Consider the following 19,460-nt stretch of genomic DNA (forward strand, 5'->3'; position numbering starts at 1 on the left):
ACACACACATAGCAACTCTACCGCGCGCGCGTGTACACACACACACACAACGGTTCTCTGGCCTTTTTTTGCACCCTCTTTGAGCCAGGCAATTCCCGAAATCTCTGTGGACTGTGACTGAGACGCTATGCGGGATAGCGCATCATCCGGAGCTGGGTGCGGTGTTCGGCACACTGGATCGAGAGCTGACGGCCTTCTGCAATCCACAGGTAAAAAGCGAGAAACCCTGCGCGCCGCGTGGTGGCCACGCCCCGGCTTTCTCCGCGCACAGGCATTTGAATCCTGGGGTTTCCCGCCAGTCCCCGTTCCTGCCCTTCCGCAAGCCCCGCCCACCCAGGGCTGGGGCGGGGAAGCGCTAAACGCCGATCCGTGGCTCTGGGGTAGACTGTGCTTCCTGCGCCGCCGCCGTCAAAACTCCGCAGGCTTCCCTGACGATCACCGAGCCGAAATAGAGGCCGTGCTCTTGGGTCCCCTGCTGTCTCTGGTTGTCGCCTCGCCGCGCTATGGTGAGTTAAGCCCCGAGTCCTCGCAGGGTTTGGGGCTGAGGTCCGCCGACGCGGTCGGGGATGGGCTTCCGTTCCCAGTGACGCGGGGCGGTGGGAGAGGGAGCTAGGCTCACGGACGGGCTCCGGCAGTGATTCAGCATCTGCGGCCTGGCCGGCGAGATGCGGTCGGTAGCCTGGGCGGCCTTTTGCGCGGCTTCTCCACTTTACACGGGGACCAGGCGCTTCTTCCTCGGCCAGATGGCCTCCCTCGCGCCTCAGTTTACTTCGGTGGTCAATTTCAGGAGGCCTTGTGGTCCCTGGTGACCTGCATAGGGAGAGGATAGGGCTGTGTGTGTGGGTGCACCCAGCACCGGCAGGGCCGGACCTGAGCCTGCAGTCAGGTCCATAGACCATGCTCATTTTCCTCATGGGTCCATTTGGCTTATTGGAGTCATCGACAAAGGCTCCCATTCAGTCACTTGTTCTGGCACCTAGTTACAGAGGAGAGGGGAAGTGATGGACTCAGGTTCGAAACGTAGTGCCATGGGCTGCTTCCGTTGAGCCTGCCATTTGAACTCTTGATCTTCTCACCCTCGCTAATATCCCTCTCCCAAGTGCAGACACACTTGCTTTAGTAATGAGGTTAGAGCAGTAGCGGTTCTGCCACTGTACCTATTTGTATCCACCGTTTTACCGAGAATTTCTGTATGTGTTAATTCATTCAGTGGCAAGGTGCAAGAAGAGAGCTCAAAGTTAAACAAAACATAATTTTAATCATAATGTAAAGATAAAGAGATATGTAAGAAGCTGGGTGTGGTGGCACACAGATTTAATCCCAGCACTTAGGAGGCAGAGGTGGGCAGAACTCTGTGAAGCTGGCCTGACCTACAGGACAGCCAGAGTGTAGAGACCCTGTCCAAAAGATAGATAGCTGGTAGATAGATAATATATAGCTAGATAGAGTTGGGCATGGTAGCACACCCCTGTAATCTCAGCACTTGGAAGGTTGAAGCAGGACTTCAAGGCCATTCTCCCTAGTATATAGCAGATGAAGGCCAGCTTGGGATGCATGAGACTATCTCAAAGTTCTGCTGGAAGCTGTACTGAGAATTTGAGGAGAAAAGATGAAACCTTCAAGAGATGGACATTTGAGTCAATTTAAAGAAAATGCCTTTGGGAAATGATTAGAACCCTGTGTGAGAGAGTGGTGTGAGGGAGGAGAAAGAGAAATTGATGTGTGCATACTTTTGCAGCTGACTGCCTAAGGGCAGTGCTGTGGAGAGTGGCTGAATATGAAGTTAGGAAGACCCTAGTCCATCCATCCCGACAGCTCGGTTAAGGTTGTGACCTGCAAACTGAGTGCTATAATGTCTCAGGAAAGCTGCACTAGCTGAAAGGCTTGAACAATTAAACGGAAACACATGTCTTAATGTTAAAATTTGAGGTTTGTAATGTTCTCATGTTAATCTGTCTCTTACTTCCACTTTCAGTTTCGAAACCAGTATGACAATGATGTCACTGTTTGGAGCCCACAGGTAAAATGTCTTATGCCGTATTTATGACGTGACTTCATGGCTGCAGTAGGTACAGAAACCTATGAGATTGTAAACTGGGCTTGGCAGTGCACATCTTAATCCTTGTCGGTCAAGAGGCTGAGGCGATAGGATCATGGAGCTGGAGACCAGTTTGAGCAATTCAGTAGAACCCTATCTTTAAAAGAAAAGTAAACAAGCTTCTGAGGTTATAGGCTGTGAAATTAAAGTTAGAATTAAAATTAGTTTTAAAAAGTGAAATTTAATTATCCTCATCTGAGATCTGGAAAGTTTAATTTTTAGTTTGTAAAAGGATCTTCTAAGATGACTATCAGAATTACTTTATTTATTTATTTTTGGTCTTTAGGGCAGGATTCATCAAATTGAATATGCAATGGAAGCTGTTAAACAGGGTTCAGCCACAGTTGGTCTAAAATCAAAAACACATGCAGTGTTGGTTGCATTGAAGGTAAGTGAAATGATAAGCCTGTCTTCTTCCATCAGGAAACAGAACTATCCAATGTAAATTTCACTGATATATAATAGAGCTATAAACTAAAGTACCATACTGTGTCTCTGTTTAGAGGGCGCAGTCAGAACTTGCAGCTCACCAGAAGAAAATTCTCCATGTCGACAACCATATTGGTATCTCAATTGCGGGTCTGACTGCTGATGCTAGGCTGCTATGGTATGTGTGTTTTATTTATTTTTCTTCTTATTTATTTATTTGGGGAGAGGATAGGCAAGGCTTCTCTGTGTAGCCTTAGCTGTCTTGGACTTGCTTTGTAGACCAGACTGGCTTCGAACTCACAGCAGTCTGTCTTCCTTTGCTTCCCTGAGTGCTGGGATTAAAGGCATGCACCACTGTGCCCAGCTAATGAACTTTTTGTTTGCTTGTTTTTTAAAGTGCCCAGATAAAGTATCTTAGGAGGGTATCTCCTGGAATATTGTACTTCTTAAATGTTTATTTTATTTGTATGGGTGTTTTGTTTACATGTACATCTGTGTATCAGTGTGTGCCCTGTTCCCTCAGAAGCCAGAAGAGGACAGTAGATTCCCCTGGTACTGGGGTTACAGAAGGTTATGAGCTTCCATGTGGATACTGGGAATTGAACCCAGGTTCTGTGGAAGAGCAGCTAAGCTATCTCTTCAGCTCCCAAAAAATTAGACTTTGTAATATTATAAATTCCTGAGGGTGTGTTACTAAGTATTTCCATTTCCTAAATCTTACAGTGCTACTAAACATCCTAATGCTTTTGAAAGTCTCTGAATGTAATAGTTGTTGACATGTATATTATTTCAAGATTTATATCCCTAAAAGCTAGATACTTTCTATTTAAGGATGACCTGAACCATTCTAGTTTTCTTCACTCTGTCAATATTTATTCATTTGTTTTCACAAAGCTCAGTAGTAGTATATAATAAGGATATAGAAAGGTGACTTGCTTATAGATCTTGTCCTCAGGGAACTTAAAAACTATTTTATTTATAACAGGAGGTGGGAACTAGAGAGTAACAGGCAAATTTCTATGACTGCCCTGGCGAGATGGCTATTTCTTGTTGAGAAATAGCACATAAGTTAGGTGGTAGGACTTTGAGATCACACCAATTAAATTCTCACTTAGGAGCTTAATATCTGAGACTGGACTAATTAAATATTTTTTTCTGAGAAATAAAACATTTAACACGTTACTTTCAGAAAGAGGGGGGGAACTGAAAGTGCAAAGTAGCCAAAGTTCATCATGGTTTGACTAGGAAAAGAAGGTAAGAGTAACGACCGTATTGCCATTTGTTAAGATTTTCTAATTCAGTCTCTTTAAGCCAGTAGTAGAGTGACACTATGTGTTTCTGCTCTCAAAATATAAAGTGTAGTTTGTGGTCAAATATGCTGCTTATTTTGCCTATCTAAAATAGTATCATGCCAGCATCCAGTTAGTAAGACATGGTTTGTAGTTTGGGTGTTGTCTTTTCAAGTTTGATAAATGTTTTATGTTTAAAATACATTTTAGCACACCTTTAATCCTACCATTTGGGAGGTAGAGGCAGGCGGATCTTTGTGAGTTTGAGGCCAGCCTGGTGTACAGAGTGAGTTCCAGAACAACTAGGGCTACACAAAGAAACCCTGTCTCAGGAAAAAAAGAAAAAGAAAAAAAATACATGTGTGTGTGTGTGTGTGTGTGTGTGTGTGTGTGTGTGTTTATATGTTCTCAGGCCTCATTATGTTTAGGTCCTTAAGCCCACGTGGAATTGGTGTTCGCCATGTTAAACAGTACACTTTTAGAAAGCCATAGAAAATGTTGACATTCAGTCAGCATGTGGTCAGGTCTGGGAGGTCAGGGAGCTTACCTATCTTATTTGAGGTCTGCGGTTTGATTTCTATACTACAGAAACACCCCCAAAATAAAACTTGGCCATCAGATGTGACATACATGTACTAGGAATAGGAAGTCAATGTGGAGAGAAAAGAGCATAGCAGTTTCTGATTATCCTCTTTTATAGGCACAAAATTTTGTCTCCTCTCTATTTACCTGGCTTGAATCTTGTCAGGATTATCAGTGAGATTCAGCTGAAGGATGGCTTGTATCTCCTCTAGGGTGGCACTTACACCTGCTTTCAAGAAAAAAACAAAAAAACTTTCCCTTTTTTTTTTCTGGTTTGAAAACTAAAAGTCAAGCATATGGCCAGGCAGGGTGGTGTACACCTTTAATCCCAGCACTCAGAGAGGCTGACACAGGCAGATTGCTTTGAGTTTGAGGCCAGCCTAGTCTACAAAGCAAGTCCAGAACAGCCAGAGCTACACAGAAAAACCTTATCTCAAAAAACCAAAAAAAAAAAAAAAGTTAAGGCGTATGATTGCTGACAATGGGAAGGACAAGGAAGGAGGGGGTTCTTTTTTGGGGGTTTGCCTTCTCCATTCTGTAAGACATCTGAGTCCAGGATTTTGTACAGAGGAATAATTTAGTTACTAATTTATTAAGCATTTTATATTATGAAGCTGGTTTCAAACTTCTAGTCTTCTTGCCTTCACTTTCCAAATGCTTGATTATAGGGATAAGCTGCCTTGCCTCACCTGGTCATTTCTTTTCAAAACTTCATGTGGTCCCAGAATTTAGTATACACTCAAAGGAATCTGTTTGTTCATATCTTACCTTTCTGATTTTCATGGATGTACTGCATGAAAATGTTTGCAGGAAAGCAAAATGGAATCAAACTGCTTTGTTTAAATATTTAGGTTATAGTCATTCTCTGTAATATGAATTAATTTTTTTTTTTTTTTTTTTTTTAGTAATTTTATGCGCCAGGAATGTTTGGATTCCAGATTTGTATTTGACAGACCACTTCCTGTGTCTCGTCTTGTGTCTCTAATTGGAAGCAGTATCCTTTATGTTGGCATTTATAAATATAAACTGTAAAGCATTTGGGTACTTAGTGCTTGTCTTAGTTATTTGGAATGTAATTCTATAAAACAAATCAGATTGTGAAAGTTTGAGGAATTGGATTACTATTTCACTAGCCTTTATAAACAGTTGATATTTCTAAGACACAACAGCCCAATCTTAGGAAACTATTCAATTTATCATTTTTAGAGAGTAAGGTTTCTGAATGGTTCTAGTTACCACCCAGAGTTCTGGCCCTTTATATTCAAAACAAATCCATCAGTAGGCAAAGATTATTTTGTTAGTGTTCATTCTTGGCTTTGGTAGAAATTAAAACTTTGTATATTAGGCCAAAAGAATACCATTCTGTTACTTTCTTCTAGAAGCTCATGGAGCAATTAAGAAGCTAGAAGTCGGCAGGCAGTGGTGGCACACACCTTTAACCCCAGCACTTAGGAAACAAGCAGGTGGGTTTCTGTGAGTTTAGGACCAGCTGGTCTACATAGTTCAGGACAGTCAGGGGTACATGTTGAGACCCTGTCTCAAAAAACTAAAGAAGAAGCTAAAAGTTTTTAATTTATTACATGTTGAAACAGGCTCCTTAACTAGTTTCAGAGACCCAGATTCCAACACAGCGCTATGGCCGGAGACCATATGGTGTTGGGCTGCTTATTGCTGGTTATGATGTAAGTTCTCATATTGTCTCTTTTTCTGTTTCGGTGGCAAAGTACCTGACACAAACAACCTAAGGAAAGGGTTTATTTTGACGTAATGATTTGAGGAGACAAAGTTCATCATGGTAGGGAACTGGAGGCGGCCAGTAATGTTGCATTACACTTGAAAGGCAGGAAGAGATGAATGCTGGTATTTAGCTCATTTTCTCCTGTAGTGAAATCCAGGACAAAGCCCATGAGGTAGTGCCAGTCATTGTGGGTGAGTTTTCCCTTTTCATTTAAACTTGTCTGGAGCTGGGCCTGATGGCACACACTTTTCATATCAGCACTAGGGAGGGAGAGGAGGCAGGTCTCTGATTTTGAAGCCAGCCAGGAATACATAGAGAAACCTTGTCTTGAAGAGAAAAAACAAAACAAAAAAATATGGGGAAATGCCTCTCAGACACACTTAGAATATATCTCCTAAATGATTTAAATCTAGTCAGTTTGTCAATGAAGATGAACCACAGAGCTATCACAGTTTTAGCCTTAAATGTTTGAAGCCTAGAAATGTTGTACTCTTTACCGCAACCAAAGTCGAGAATTACATAGTGTGTTTTTCTGCTTATAGGATATGGGCCCTCACATTTTCCAAACCTGTCCATCTGCTAACTATTTTGACTGCAGAGCTATGTCTATTGGAGCCCGTTCTCAATCAGCTCGTACTTACCTGGAGAGACATATGACTGAATTCATGGACTGTAAGTGTAGTTTGGTTTACTATATTTTGTTTAGTTTTCCCTCTTCTAGTCTTCATTTAGTTAACAAATCTATCCTAAATGAGGAAAACTAATAGTTTTTAGTTTTTAGAATCTTTAGTTTTAAAATCTTACATTCATAGCATGTCTGTTTTGTAACATATGCTAACTTTTACTTATAGCTACTAAGAGAACTTTATCAAAATGTAGCTGTATCTCCAACCTTGAAAATTCTTGATGCATTTGGTCTGAAATAGGTACCAGTCAGAGTTGAAAACCATTATACTACCATTATACTAGTTGCTGTTGTAAGTTCTGTATACAATTTCTCTTCTGTAAGTCTGTTTCTTTAGGCAACATAGCATCTCTGCGATAAGTGGCCCATGAATAAGTGAAAGCAGTATAGCTATGGAAAAGAAGGTGAAGGGTATAAGATGATGAGCTGGTTTTCAAGTGCTTTGCTTTGTATTAAAGAAGGGTTAGTATTTCTCTTGGTTGTCCATGTTCTATTCCTGATGCTGAGGGGAGAGCATTCTAAGTCTGATGTTAGCTGTGAGATTTTAGAACGGAAGTTTCCTGCAAATACTAAGTGAATGAGTGCTTTTGTTAGGTAGGAGTTCAGAGTTTGTCACATGCGTGTTACATCTGATTGCAATGGACATACTGTCCATTGTTGCATTGGTTGACTTTTCAGATGTTAACCATCTTTACATTCCTGAGAAAACTACCCTTGGTTATTACCTATAATCTTTTCCTTGTTGTTGGGTTCTGTGCTGTTGGTGGTAGAAATGTGCTAGTGGATTTATTTAGTGCTTTTTTTTTTTTTTTTTTTTTTTTGAGATGAGGTCTCACTGTGTAGTTCAGATTGGCCTGGAACTCCCTCTATAGCTCAAACTACTCATAGTCCCCATCCCACTCCCATTCCTTCAAAGTACTAAGGAAGTAGGTATGAGCCACTTATTTGGGTATCTTTATTCATAGGGGAGATTTTCTGTGATTTTTATATCAGGTAAGACTGACCACATAGAAAGACTTGGAGATATATTTATTTATTATTTATTCAGTATTCTGCTGCATGTGTGCTTGAGAACCAGAAGAGGGTACCAGCTCTCACTGTAGATGGTTGTGAGCTACCATATGGTTGCTGGGAATTGAACTCAGAATCTTTGGAAGAACAGCCAGTGTTCTTAACCTCTGAGCCATCTCTCCAACCCCCTGGGAACACTTCTTAATAACCAGCATTCTATAAACCATAGTCTACAAAACTGGAATGGCATCTGTGAACCAGGACTTTTATTTAACCTAGTGAAAGAACAGATCTTTGGTTTGGGTTTTGGTTTTTCAAGACAAGGTTTCTCTATATAACAGAGCCCTGGCTGTCCTGGACTTGCTTTGTAAACCAGGCTAGCCTCAAACTCACAGAGATCCGCCTGCCTCTGCCTCCCAAGTGCTGGGATTAAGGGTGTGCACCACCACACCTGGCTAGAATAGATCATATTTATTATTAACAGACATCAAATAGTCATTGCTGGTTGATTTAGGTTAGATTATATAGCTAACATTACACTTCAGGCTGTTTTATTCTGTATAGTATGTCACTCAAGCCACAATTTCAGACTACAGACTTGATAATTAAAAGAAGCCTTAGATGATAGTGAAATTAAAAATTATTTTTATTTGTTACATACAGGCAATTTGGATGAACTGGTTAAACACGGTCTGCGTGCCTTAAGAGAAACACTCCCTGCAGAGCAGGACCTGACTACAAAGGTAACTCCTGGTGCAAATTGTAGTGTTAACAGTGCAGTTTAATCCTCAATCTCAAGTAATATAACATAGCATGTACTTAAGTTATTTTAAATTATTTCTCTATTCACCACATTATCTTGTTTTGAAATGTCATGTTTTAAATTGGGGTGGGGAGTTACACAGCAGTAAAATTTCTTTATTTTGTTTTGTTTACAGTAGGTAGTCATATCTTCATCTTTTGTTTGTTATTTTTGTATGTTTGTTTGAGACCAAGTCTTATATAACCCAGGCTAGCCTCAAACATATGTAACTGAGGATGACCTTGAACTCCTGATCCTCCTGCTTCCACCTTGAAGGTCCTAGAATTACAAGCAGCCACCACTGTGCCCTTTCTGTATTATTAATATTGTTAACCAATATATACACACACACACACACACACACACACACAGACACTCTGTAGGTATTCAGAGTACAAGACAACAAGTATCTTGCCTTCATTACAGTCTAATGAGGGGGTGAACATTTATTTACATACATAAATAATTAAATAATTTATTTTAATTAAATAATTAAGTAAATTATTTCAGTGAACAAGTCCTGAGGCCAAATTTTTCCAGTATTCAAAGAAAGAACGTCAGTAGGGTTGGAGTCAGTGAACAAGAAGAAAATGGGAAGGCAAGAAATCAGAGATAAAGTGGAGGCCACATTATGTCTATCCAGGAGTGGTGATTGAGAAGTGATAAGAAGTGATTCAGTGTTAGATTGGGGAATTAGAATTTTCTCACAGGTTTTTAGGGCCAGAGTAGGATGCTTTCAAGTGTTTGACTGAAGGAAAGAGGTATAATTTTACTGAAATAGATGTGAGAGTGGAAGGAACAAGTTTGGGGATAGGAGTTAGAGACGATCAAGTCAGTTTAGGATATATAAAATTCAAAATGCCTGTCTGTCCAATTGGTGATGGAGAAGAAGCAGTTTTCAGTTCTCATCAGATTTCTCTGGAAAGTGGTCAAGGTTACAGTTACAAGTTTTGGAGTCTTTACATAGGAATGACATTTAGAGAGTAGAGTAGGACCTATTTCTAAAGCAAGCAAATGGGTTTGAGTACTAGGCCAAAACCACTATAACCTTAAAAGACGGGGAAATTAGCAGGTGTCAGCAAGAGACTCAGAAAGATGACCTGATATAGAGGAAAACCTAGAAAGTGAGGCATCACTGAACGCAAATGAAGAACTTTGGAGAAGAGAATAAAGAACTGCTAATAAAGCAAGAAAGATGCAAATTGAAAATTAGCCATTACATTAGCAGTGGTATTCTGAGGACTTGACAAGCGGTGTTAATCCATTGGGGAAAGAAAGTCTTGAGAGAAATAGAATATGGAGAAGAGGAATTGAAATATCTCTTTGGAGGAGATAGGTTTTTGTTTTTGTTTATTTGTTTTGTTTTTGTTTGTTTGTTTTTTTCTTCTTCCTCATTGATTATCCCAGAAAAATAGAGTGCTGCCTGGGAAAAGAGGTAGTAAGTATTTTTCACTGTTTTGTAGGGTGGAAAAAATGACATCATGTTTTGTTTGTGTAGTTAATAATAATAAGCCAGTGTAGAATGAAGCAGTTGTTGAGGAAAATGTCCAGAAGTGGAAGCATTGATTATCAGGAAGAAATTGAAGTGTTCATTCATAGTGATGGGAATAAAGAAATCTAGACACCTCTGTCTGTCTTCCAATTGCTTGTAGTTTCTCAGTGAATAGAAAAACAGGTTTTCAGCTGAAGGAGAATGGAAAATGTCTAAAACAAGGGAAGATTGGGGGTAGGGGTGTGGTTCAGTGATTAAAGTGCTTGCTTCTGGCACCAGCCCTCAGCACTGGGGAAGGGAAAGGGGACGGTGGAATGATGTAGGAACTAAGTTGTGTAATCATAAAAGATCAGGGAAGGTATACTTGGATTTATTATTACATTTAAGTGTGATAGTATTGTAAAACTATTGTGTTAGTCATTGGTTAATTGCTATTTAGTATCTTAGTAAATTACTATTTAGTATCTAGGTCAGCAGTTTTCAACCTGTGGTTTGAGACCCCCTTGGGGGTTGAACAGTCCTTTCACAGGGGTCACATCAGATATATACATTACAATTCATAACTAGCAAAATTACAGTTAGGAAGTAGCACAAAAATAATTTTATGGTTGGGGGCTCCCACAATCTGAAGAACTCCATTAAAGGGCTGCTACATTAGGAAGATTGAGAACCACTGCTCTAGGGGAAGACGTCATTGCTAGATGATTTATATGAACCATTGAGGCTACTCATAATAACCAAAAGTGAATATTGAATATGTAATTAAAAGAGCCATAGTTTCCTACCTCTTTTCACTCCTACATATAATTTTTAAAACTTTGAATTTAAGTGCTATGTATATTTTTTCACCTTTTGCATTTTATTATATACATTAATTTTCCCTCTTCCCCTTCCCTCCATTAGAATGTTTCCATTGGAATTGTTGGTAAAGACTTGGAGTTTACAATCTATGATGATGATGATGTGTCTCCATTCCTGGATGGTCTGGAAGAAAGACCACAGAGAAAAACACAGGTATGTTACCAATCATAACATGAGGCTTCAGCTTTACTGTAAGCTGCTGTTCATGTCACAACCATGTAAATTCATTGCTTTTGTCTTTCATTATTGAGGTAGATCCATAATTGAAATAACAATTTAGAAAGCACTGGGTCGAGAAAAATAGTGAAGGGTCAGTAATCTCCATACACACAAAAAGGGAGAAGGGTTTGATTCTTTATTGCTACATAACTAAGGTGACCCCAAAATTTACAGCATTAGACCACATTTCTCAGAGTTCTGTCATGGCCTGAGACATGGCTAGAAGGTTCTACTGCTGCTCGCACTTGGGATCTCATAAGTGCTGCAGTCTGACTGAAGAAGAGCCAAGGCATCCAAGATGCTTTTATTCTTTACCCACTCTCTAGGTAGCTCAGAGATTCGGCTGGACAGCTCCAGACTGCTACAGTGACTAGGCTCCTGTCTGGCTAGTCTCAGTTGCAAAAGCTCAAAAGTGAAGATTGCCAGCCATTCCTAGGGCTAGAACTCAGGACTGATACAACCTCACTTTAGCACATTCTTTAGGTTAAAGTGAGTGACAGGGCCAGCCTAGAAGGGTCTGAAAAAGAATTTATGTTGGGAGCTAGTTTTGGACACTTTGTTGGCTCTTTATAAATGGTGACAAAAACATGAAGAAATGTTGATTTTTTCATTTTATTTTTTTAATTCTGAAAACAAAAGTGATCAATCTAGGGTTATAAATCCTTCCTAAAATATGCATTTGATTTTTTCCTCTCAGTCTTACCTCCCTACCTCACCTCTAAGCTGGTAGGATTACAGGCATGCAGTCCACACCATTCACACTTGCTGCTAATGGATGTGAATTTCGTAATTGTGCAACATAAAAAGTGATGCAGAAAGTTTTTCTACATATTATAAGATCATGTGTATAATCCTAGCACAGGGAAACCTCAGCTCCAAAAAAGGTGGCAGTGCTAGAGTTTCCTCCAGCTTCAGTTGTTGAGTTTTTCTCAGTTTGGCAAAGATGCTATTGGTGCTGTTTGGGAGGGTAAGATTTGCATTTTAATTATTAGCAAGAACTAGCAGTTAGGAAGAATGCTCTAGAGTCCTGCTTTGTTAATTGAACAGAAGGAAGTCTAACAGGTGCTAGCTGTGTTTTAAGCATAGCAGTAAAACATAAGAAAGGCTTAACTGTTAAACAAGACAAATGATAAACAGTAGAATTAATTATGGGTGATCTTTAAGTTGCCAGAACTAAAATTACATATATATATTTTTAAAGCTCTATTAAAAAATTTAACAGGATATTGCACTAAAATCAGTATCTTCAATATCTTCTAACCCTCTTTTCTCATTGATTTTTGTATTATATTGTAGTACTTGTGATTTAAGAGTATATATTAAATATTCACTTTACAGCTTTTCATTTTTGTCTTTTTTAAAGCCTTCACAGGCAGCTGATGAACCTGCAGAAAAAGCTGATGAACCAATGGAACATTAAGCATGAAGAATACAGAGACACAAGGATGCAGGGACATTCACTGGTGACAGTAATCTGTATTTTGAACCAACAGCTGCAGAATATTGGGTGGTATGTGTTAGGAATTAGTCCAGATGTGAGTTTTCTCCAAGCAACTTCACAGAAACCATATAATGGGGTGCATTTTCTTTGAAAGGGTCTACATAATCATTTTCTAGAAAGTATGGGTATCTATACCAATGTTTTTATATGAAGAAAATAGTGTCTTTGCAGTTTTAAAGACAACTGTGAAATAAAATTGTTTCACCTCCTGTTGTATAGAGTTTTTGTTTTTAAGTAGTTTCAACTGTAGACGGCGGCTAATATCACAGTGGTCACTTGTCATATCTGTCAGATTATGTTTTTTGGGCTTCTTTTGTTTTTAGTGATAAAGAAAAATACTTGTTATCAACACAGCTTTAAGCAGTTTAATTTGCTAGCATGTGGACTGGCTACATTACAAATTCATGCAGATGCTCTCAGAATACAAATTTCAGGATGCATACCTGGGGCCTGTTCTGATTGAAACTAAGAAGCCAAGCCAGGCTTGGGGTGAATGCCTTAATCCCAGCAGTTCTGAGGTGAGGCAAGAGGATCAGGAGTTACAGACCTGTGGCTCTGCTACAGATAGAGTTTGAAGCCAGTCTGGGAACATGAGACCTTGTGTAAGAAGTAAGTCACCACCGGGTCATAGAAAAACCCTCTAGAATTAATAACAACCATTCAACAACAACCAACAGTCAAGATAGAAAACAGTTCCATTACAGAGATCCCTCCTGTCATCTACTGTCACAGCCAGGTGCTCACTTTAACCCTGGCAACGAGCTATCTATTCTAACATATAAATGGAGTCAAACAATGGAATCTTTGATACTAGCTTTCTTTATTCAGCACAATCCTCTGAGAGTGAGATATGTTTAAGAACACTCCTTTTGTGTGCTCCTTTTTTTCACATGGAACCATTACAACTGTAGTTACTAGTTTTCCAAGCTCACTTGACTTACCAAGAGGTAACGGGAAATGACAACAAACAAGACATAAAAGTTAGGTTTAGCAATGAGAAAACTCAGTAGTTTAGGGTCACTGTGGTGTAGACCAACCATATCCATTCACTAAGTTAAACCTTAGGGTTCTTCATGACTGACTCACTAAAGAAACTTTAAAAATGACATATAGTATTTTAGGCCTGCACCTGAACATGTATGGTAATGTGCATGGTTTTACATTTTAAAACATGGAGCTTCTTAAGCAGATATCAAGATCTTATGTAGCTTCACTAATTCTTACAAAGTATATTCTGGGGACTTTTTACTGTAACATGTAACTGTATCATTTCAAGTGCTTTCCAAATCACAAATTACTTAAATGTTAAAACTTAGTGTATCAAGGAAAAGTGCCAGGAATGGTAGCGTATGCCTGTAATTTCAGCACTCAGGGAGGCAGCAGTAGGCAGATCACTGATAGTCTGAGGCCAGCCTAGGCTACACAGGGAAACCTTGCTTGAAAAAAATAAAAGTATACAAGTTGAGGACACAAAGGACTAAAGAGACTTGCTCCAAATGTCTTAATAGTCAAACAATAAAAGCTTAGAGCCTAAGTTCTGACATCAAATTTTTGCCATTTTTTTTTGTTTGTTTTGTTTTCAAGACAGGGTTTCTCTATGTAGCCATGGCTGTTGTCCTGAAACTTGCTCTGTGCCACCACCACCCCACAAGTTTTTAGCTTTTTATGTTTGTGCCAGTTCTTCACAGCTGCACATGAAGATGGTTAATTCCTCATTAAATCATCCTTGTGTCAGTGGGAAGACTTAAAGGACAGTAGGAATTTTACTGTTCAGTTGTTCAGCAGACTAAGTGGAGTAACAGTGCACAGACGGAAGGCCCTCAAAGAGAAAAACTTGGTAAGATACACATACCTGCCCTTATTAGTGGAAGGCCAGAGGACCTTGGGCATTCTGCTCTACCATCTGACTTCCTTGAGATAAGGTCTCTCACTGAGCCTGGCCCTAGACTAACGGCCAGTAAGCAGCAAGCCTTTCATCCTGTAGTTCTAGGGTTGCTAGTATAAATCACGCTTGCACAGAAATTGGCTTTTTCTCTTTTTTGGTTTTTCAAGACAGGTTTCACTTGTGTAGCCCTGGTTCTGGAACTTGCTCTGTTCTGCAGGCTTCGCTTGAACTCCGAGATGCTGCCTCACAAGTGCTGGGATTGTTAGCAAGTGGCTCTTAACTATATAATTTTTTTTCTAGTTCCAAAGTGGGGACAGTTTTAGAATCGGTGTCCCATATACATATTGAGAGAAAAATCTACTAAAACTGTCATTAGCTCAGTCATTTAAATTTTTTTATTACAGTTTTTTTGTATCCCAGCTGTAGCCCCCTCCATTCTCTCCCAACCCTACCCTCCCTCCATCTCCTCCCATGCCCTCTCCAAGTCCACTGATAGAGGAAGTCCTCTTCCTTCTGACTCTAGCCTATCAGGTCTCACCAAGACTGGCTGCATTGTCTTTCTCTGTGGGCTGGTAAAGCTGTCCCCCCTCAGGGTGAGGTGATCAAAGAACTAGCCACTGAGTTCATGACAGAGATAGGCCCTGCTCCCCTTACTAGGAAGCTCAGTCATTTTTTAATCTTTAGTTGAGTTCTAGCCAAGTGATAGTTTGTACTTAGGAAACAGATAAAAAAAAGCACACAATTTTTATCTTTTAACAACAGAACCACTCAGCAAAGTGAGAAAGGCACAGAGGAAGAAATACAAGTTACTAGTTTTAGCCTCCCTCCCTAGACCATACCAACACCCAGGACATCTGAAGTTTGTAGTTTTAGTGTTTTGCATATATTTGGTGTAACTCCACAAATAGCCAATGGTACTGTAGTCTGTTCCCAAGCTTAAATACGTATCTCTGAGGTTATTTCCAGTGCAAACTGATATCACACATGAATCAGAGAACATTAATAAAGCTGACAGTTTTTTTGTGTGTTTTGTTATTTTCTCTTCAAGAAGTTGTAAAGAGATATAAGCAACAGATTTTTCTAAAGTTTTGTAAAAATTTAAAAAATATTTTTGAATTTTGAATTAACATGTCACAAATTCTCTTTTAACTACAATTATTTCTCCAAAGAGCTTTTCTAAAATAGACCTAAGTGATTTGCCTAAAGCCAAAGCACCTGATTAAGAGAACTGGGTCTAAAATCTGGGTTACCATCCATAAAAAAAAAAACCAGTCTTCTCTAGAAAGGGGTACTACATTGGGAAAAATTCCTCCAGGCTTTAACATAGTAAAATTTTGATTCTAAAAAGAACTTAGTCTAATTTCATTTTTCATGGCTTAAGATAAAATCTGTTTTGCTATCAAGTGCATGGCTCATGAGAACAATAGAAGGCAACCTTCAGATCATGCTAGATTTGGCGTAGGGTAAAAGATCTGAGATTAAAATATCTCTTCTGTTATCTTTGCCAAGTTCCTTAAATCCTAAAATTACAACTAACTGCTGGCTAGACAAAAAAAAAAAAAAAGGCTCATTTTAATAACTTGTTTTGGTGGGAGAGGGAGGGTTGTAGGGTAACTGAACCCAAAGCTGACCACTGACTAAACACAGACCAGCATAAGCCCAATACAGCTACTCTGTTCACCCTCAGGACAGAATTCATTATTGTCAGCAGCAGGAGTATCCTCCTTCAGGGAAATTGCACTAATCTTTTTGGGATCCACCAGGTGCCTTCAGCCTCCTGGGGAAAACCACAAACATGCCCTCTTCCCCATATTAATAAAGGGTCGGGGTCCTGCCATATTCCAGTAATCTGATCTTTCCACTTCACTTGGGCATAATTATCTTTGGTATTAGGGTGCCACAATTGATCAGTGGCCTTGTATATCCACATTCAGAAAATTTAAAGAGAGCATGATTAAGATAATTCTGTGGTGTTTGGGGATATAACTCTCCACCCTTTTATTTATTTTTTGCAGATTTTAAGCATACCAAATGACCAAAATACATAGAACACTCCTACTTCTTTTCTGTCTGGTTACAGATAGTCTAGCTTTGTCTGCTGTGGAAATAAATGTGTTTTTTGCTCTAATCCCAGGTGGGGGTTGTGGGACTGATTCAGATGGTCACAGCAGCAGGTTATTTGCCTCCTGCCGGCTCTGAGAGGAGCTCTGTGCCAGCTGCAGATAGTTTAAATCTGAGGACTCTGGAGAGAGACTAAATGCCAGAGCCCAGAGAGTGTGGTGGCTGAGAGAAAGATAAGGCTGATCCTGGTTGCTGTTGTGAGACAAGAGGATGGAGATCTCCTGAAAAGAGGATTGGACTGGCTCCAAGGAACCCAATGACCTAACCAGCCGGAAGCAGCTAGGAGAACTGCACCTCCTCTCCCAATATCCCTTTCTCTCTCCTACCTGGTGTTGGGGTGTTGGAAGGGATTAGGGTGAAGTAGGGAGAAAAAAATTTAAAAATGCAAAGACCAACCCCCAACAGTTGGTGATCATATAAAACTGAACTGTGTTGTCTAGAAGAGAGTATATAAAGGAAGTTCTATAAGCTGGTGAAATCTCAGTAAGGAGACAGGCCGGTTTCCTGCAAGACTGCACAATATAGAGGAGCTGGGCGAAGGCTACAGGGCTCGTCACAATCATGTCATCCTACAATTTCCCAGATTAAAAACATTTTCAAAAACGCACAGGCCAGATGTGACCCCATGTGCTTATAACCCCAGCACTTGGAAGGCTCAAAGAAGAGCAGTAAATGGAGAGTTGCAGGTCAGCCTGGACTTACACAGTAAGACTGTCTAAAATTAAAAAAAAAAATCCTTCAGAGGGCACTCTTTTTGTTTTTTTGTTCTCTTTTGAGACAGGGTTTCTCTCTGTAACAGAGCCCTTGCTGTCCTGGACTCACTTTGTAGACCAGGCTGGTCTGGAACTCACAGAGATCCACCTGCCTCTGCTGTAAACAGGTAGCCTCTTTCGTATATTTTGAGTTCTAGGGGAAATTCCTTTTAAACATAGTTTCAAAAAAGATAATTGTCAGCATAGATGCATTCCAGGTAGACGAGATACCATTTGTATCCTGTGCCCCCAAGTTAGGTGAACACAACTGCTCAGAAACTGAAGACCACCTTTTCAAGACCAACCTGGCAGTTTGGGAAGACACTGTTAAGGTTTTCAAATATTTTACTAATAACTGACCAGGACATTGGCATGATATGGAACCACACTTGAATAAAACCTAATGTGCTATGTCTATTTGTAGCTGTAACAATTCGGTCTTTGGAGACGAGAAAAATCCTTTGAGGCTATCTCCTTTATGCATAAAAATTTGAAAACTATGTAGATGCTCTGAAAGGATACCAAGAGGCCATTCTTGGATAATGAATAGAAATGATAGGTGTCAATTTATAATATTCAAGGAACTCCAGGTGAACTGAACAGTCAGGTTCAGATCGCCAGAAGTTTTAAGTACTCAAGTGTATTTTCATACAGCCTACTTGCCTTATTAAAACACCTAAAATCATCTGCCTAATAATCTGTTAATTTCCCAGTTTATAAGTGAGAGCAAGAAGAGCGTCCGCTGGACTTCTCTGCTTCTCTTTTCTACAGTCTTTAGTTCCTGGGAAGACCATGTCCAAGGAACTGTTAGCTGACCACAGCGCTTAAGCCAGCTCCTGATTCACAAGGAAAGTTAAAATACTTGCTCACACTGCTTGCAGGAACCACTTCCAGAGCGCAGCCGCAGGACGGGAAAGGGTTGTCCTCTCTGGGTCGCCGTACTGGCTCTGTGGCTGCATCCTGGCTCGTCTCCCCGCCCCCTTCCACGTCAGCCGAGGACTCGGTGGAGCCGTCGCGGCAGCCGCTGGCTGGAGCGGTAGTCGACGGTCCCCCTGTTCCTTCCCGGACGCCGCCCCTCGGAGCCAGGTAGCGGCCGGAGCCCGGAGGCCCTGGGCTGCGGCGGCCGCGCGGGGTCGGCGAGCCGCGGGGTGGGGAGACGACGGGCTGGCTAGGCCGCGGCCCCGGGCGGTGGGGGCGGGGAGCTGGGCCGCGGCCCGGGGGCCGGGGACTGGGTCTGCCTGCGGCCGCCTGCGGCCTGGCCCTGCGGGGACGGAGGCCGGGGAGGGGCGGCCGGGGTGGGGGACCCGCCGCGGCGGCGGAGTCCAGGGTTCCGCGGCGTCTTCGCTCGCAGGCTCCCTTCCTGGAGCAGATCCGACGGTGTTGGGGTGGAAATCACTGCCCCGTGACGTGGTGCTCCGGGTTGTCACTGGTGTGTGGACCTCGACTCCGCAGCTTTCCACGCCCTGGGACGGCGAAGCGGACCGTGGCTGTGTGGTTGTCACTAGGGTTCGTGGAGGGAGGGGTGCCGGGGCGCTGTGTAGATCGACATACTCAAGCCGTAGGCAAGAACTTCAGGCAGTATCAAAGATCACCACTGATTTGCGGAATTTGAATTTTTCCCTAATGATACCTGTATTCTTTTCTGTAGATTTTCCTGGCACCTTTCGTTCATTTCATCCTGTATCGGGTTTATTATAAGCAGAAACCATGACGGCAGCAGAGAACGTGTGCTATACGTTAATTAACGTGCCGATGGATTCAGAACCCCCTTCTGAAATCAGCTTAAAAAATGACCTGGGTAAATAGTTCTTAATTCAAATAGATATTATTTGAATTGACAGATAAAACACATAAAATTGAGCCGATTAATGTGATGTTTTTATACATGTCTGTATTGTGTACTATTTAAATCTTGTTAAACATAATTCTCTCCCTCAAATAGCCGTCCGTCATTTCTTTGGGGTGAAAGCATTTCACACCCGTTCATCGAGATTT

At 41.0% G+C, this 19,460-nt stretch overlaps 2 protein-coding genes across 4 annotated transcripts in view; both read left to right on the top strand.

Moving 5' to 3' along the window:
* The first annotated feature begins 409 nt into the window (after nucleotides 1-409).
* Nucleotides 410-12,919, top strand: Psma1 (proteasome 20S subunit alpha 1). Of its 2 annotated transcripts, XM_055627473.1 has the most exons (10): nucleotides 413-506; nucleotides 1,976-2,020; nucleotides 2,385-2,486; nucleotides 2,602-2,705; nucleotides 5,304-5,392; nucleotides 6,010-6,080; nucleotides 6,679-6,808; nucleotides 8,496-8,575; nucleotides 11,030-11,140; nucleotides 12,570-12,919. In XM_055627473.1, the coding sequence occupies exons 1-10, from the start codon at nucleotides 504-506 to the stop codon at nucleotides 12,624-12,626; spliced, it is 792 nt and encodes a 263-aa protein (XP_055483448.1). In that variant the 5' UTR covers nucleotides 413-503; the 3' UTR covers nucleotides 12,627-12,919. The 2 variants fall into 2 exon arrangements, 1 of the variants encoding a protein (XP_055483448.1); XR_008722452.1 differs by lacking the exons at nucleotides 6,679-6,808; nucleotides 8,496-8,575; nucleotides 11,030-11,140; nucleotides 12,570-12,919 and having other exon boundaries at nucleotides 410-506; nucleotides 5,304-5,861; nucleotides 5,991-6,080.
* A 5,533-nt stretch (nucleotides 12,920-18,452) lies between these two features.
* Copb1 (COPI coat complex subunit beta 1) overlaps nucleotides 18,453-19,460 on the top strand; it is a 37,064-nt gene continuing 36,056 nt past the window's right edge. The window contains exons 1-2 of one of the 2 annotated variants that reach the window (XM_055627544.1): nucleotides 18,453-18,551; nucleotides 19,114-19,263. In XM_055627544.1, coding sequence (XP_055483519.1) covers nucleotides 19,173-19,263 — 91 coding nt within the window. In that variant the 5' untranslated portion in view covers nucleotides 18,453-18,551; nucleotides 19,114-19,172. Of the gene's footprint in view, nucleotides 18,552-18,954; nucleotides 18,972-19,113; nucleotides 19,264-19,460 lie in introns of those variants that run through there. The other variant, XM_055627545.1, reaches the window with a different exon arrangement.

This window comes from Psammomys obesus, unplaced genomic scaffold (assembly GCF_907164565.1).
Source record: "Psammomys obesus unplaced genomic scaffold, mPsaObe1.curated_primary_1811, whole genome shotgun sequence".
Classification (NCBI taxonomy): domain Eukaryota; kingdom Metazoa; phylum Chordata; class Mammalia; order Rodentia; family Muridae; genus Psammomys; species Psammomys obesus.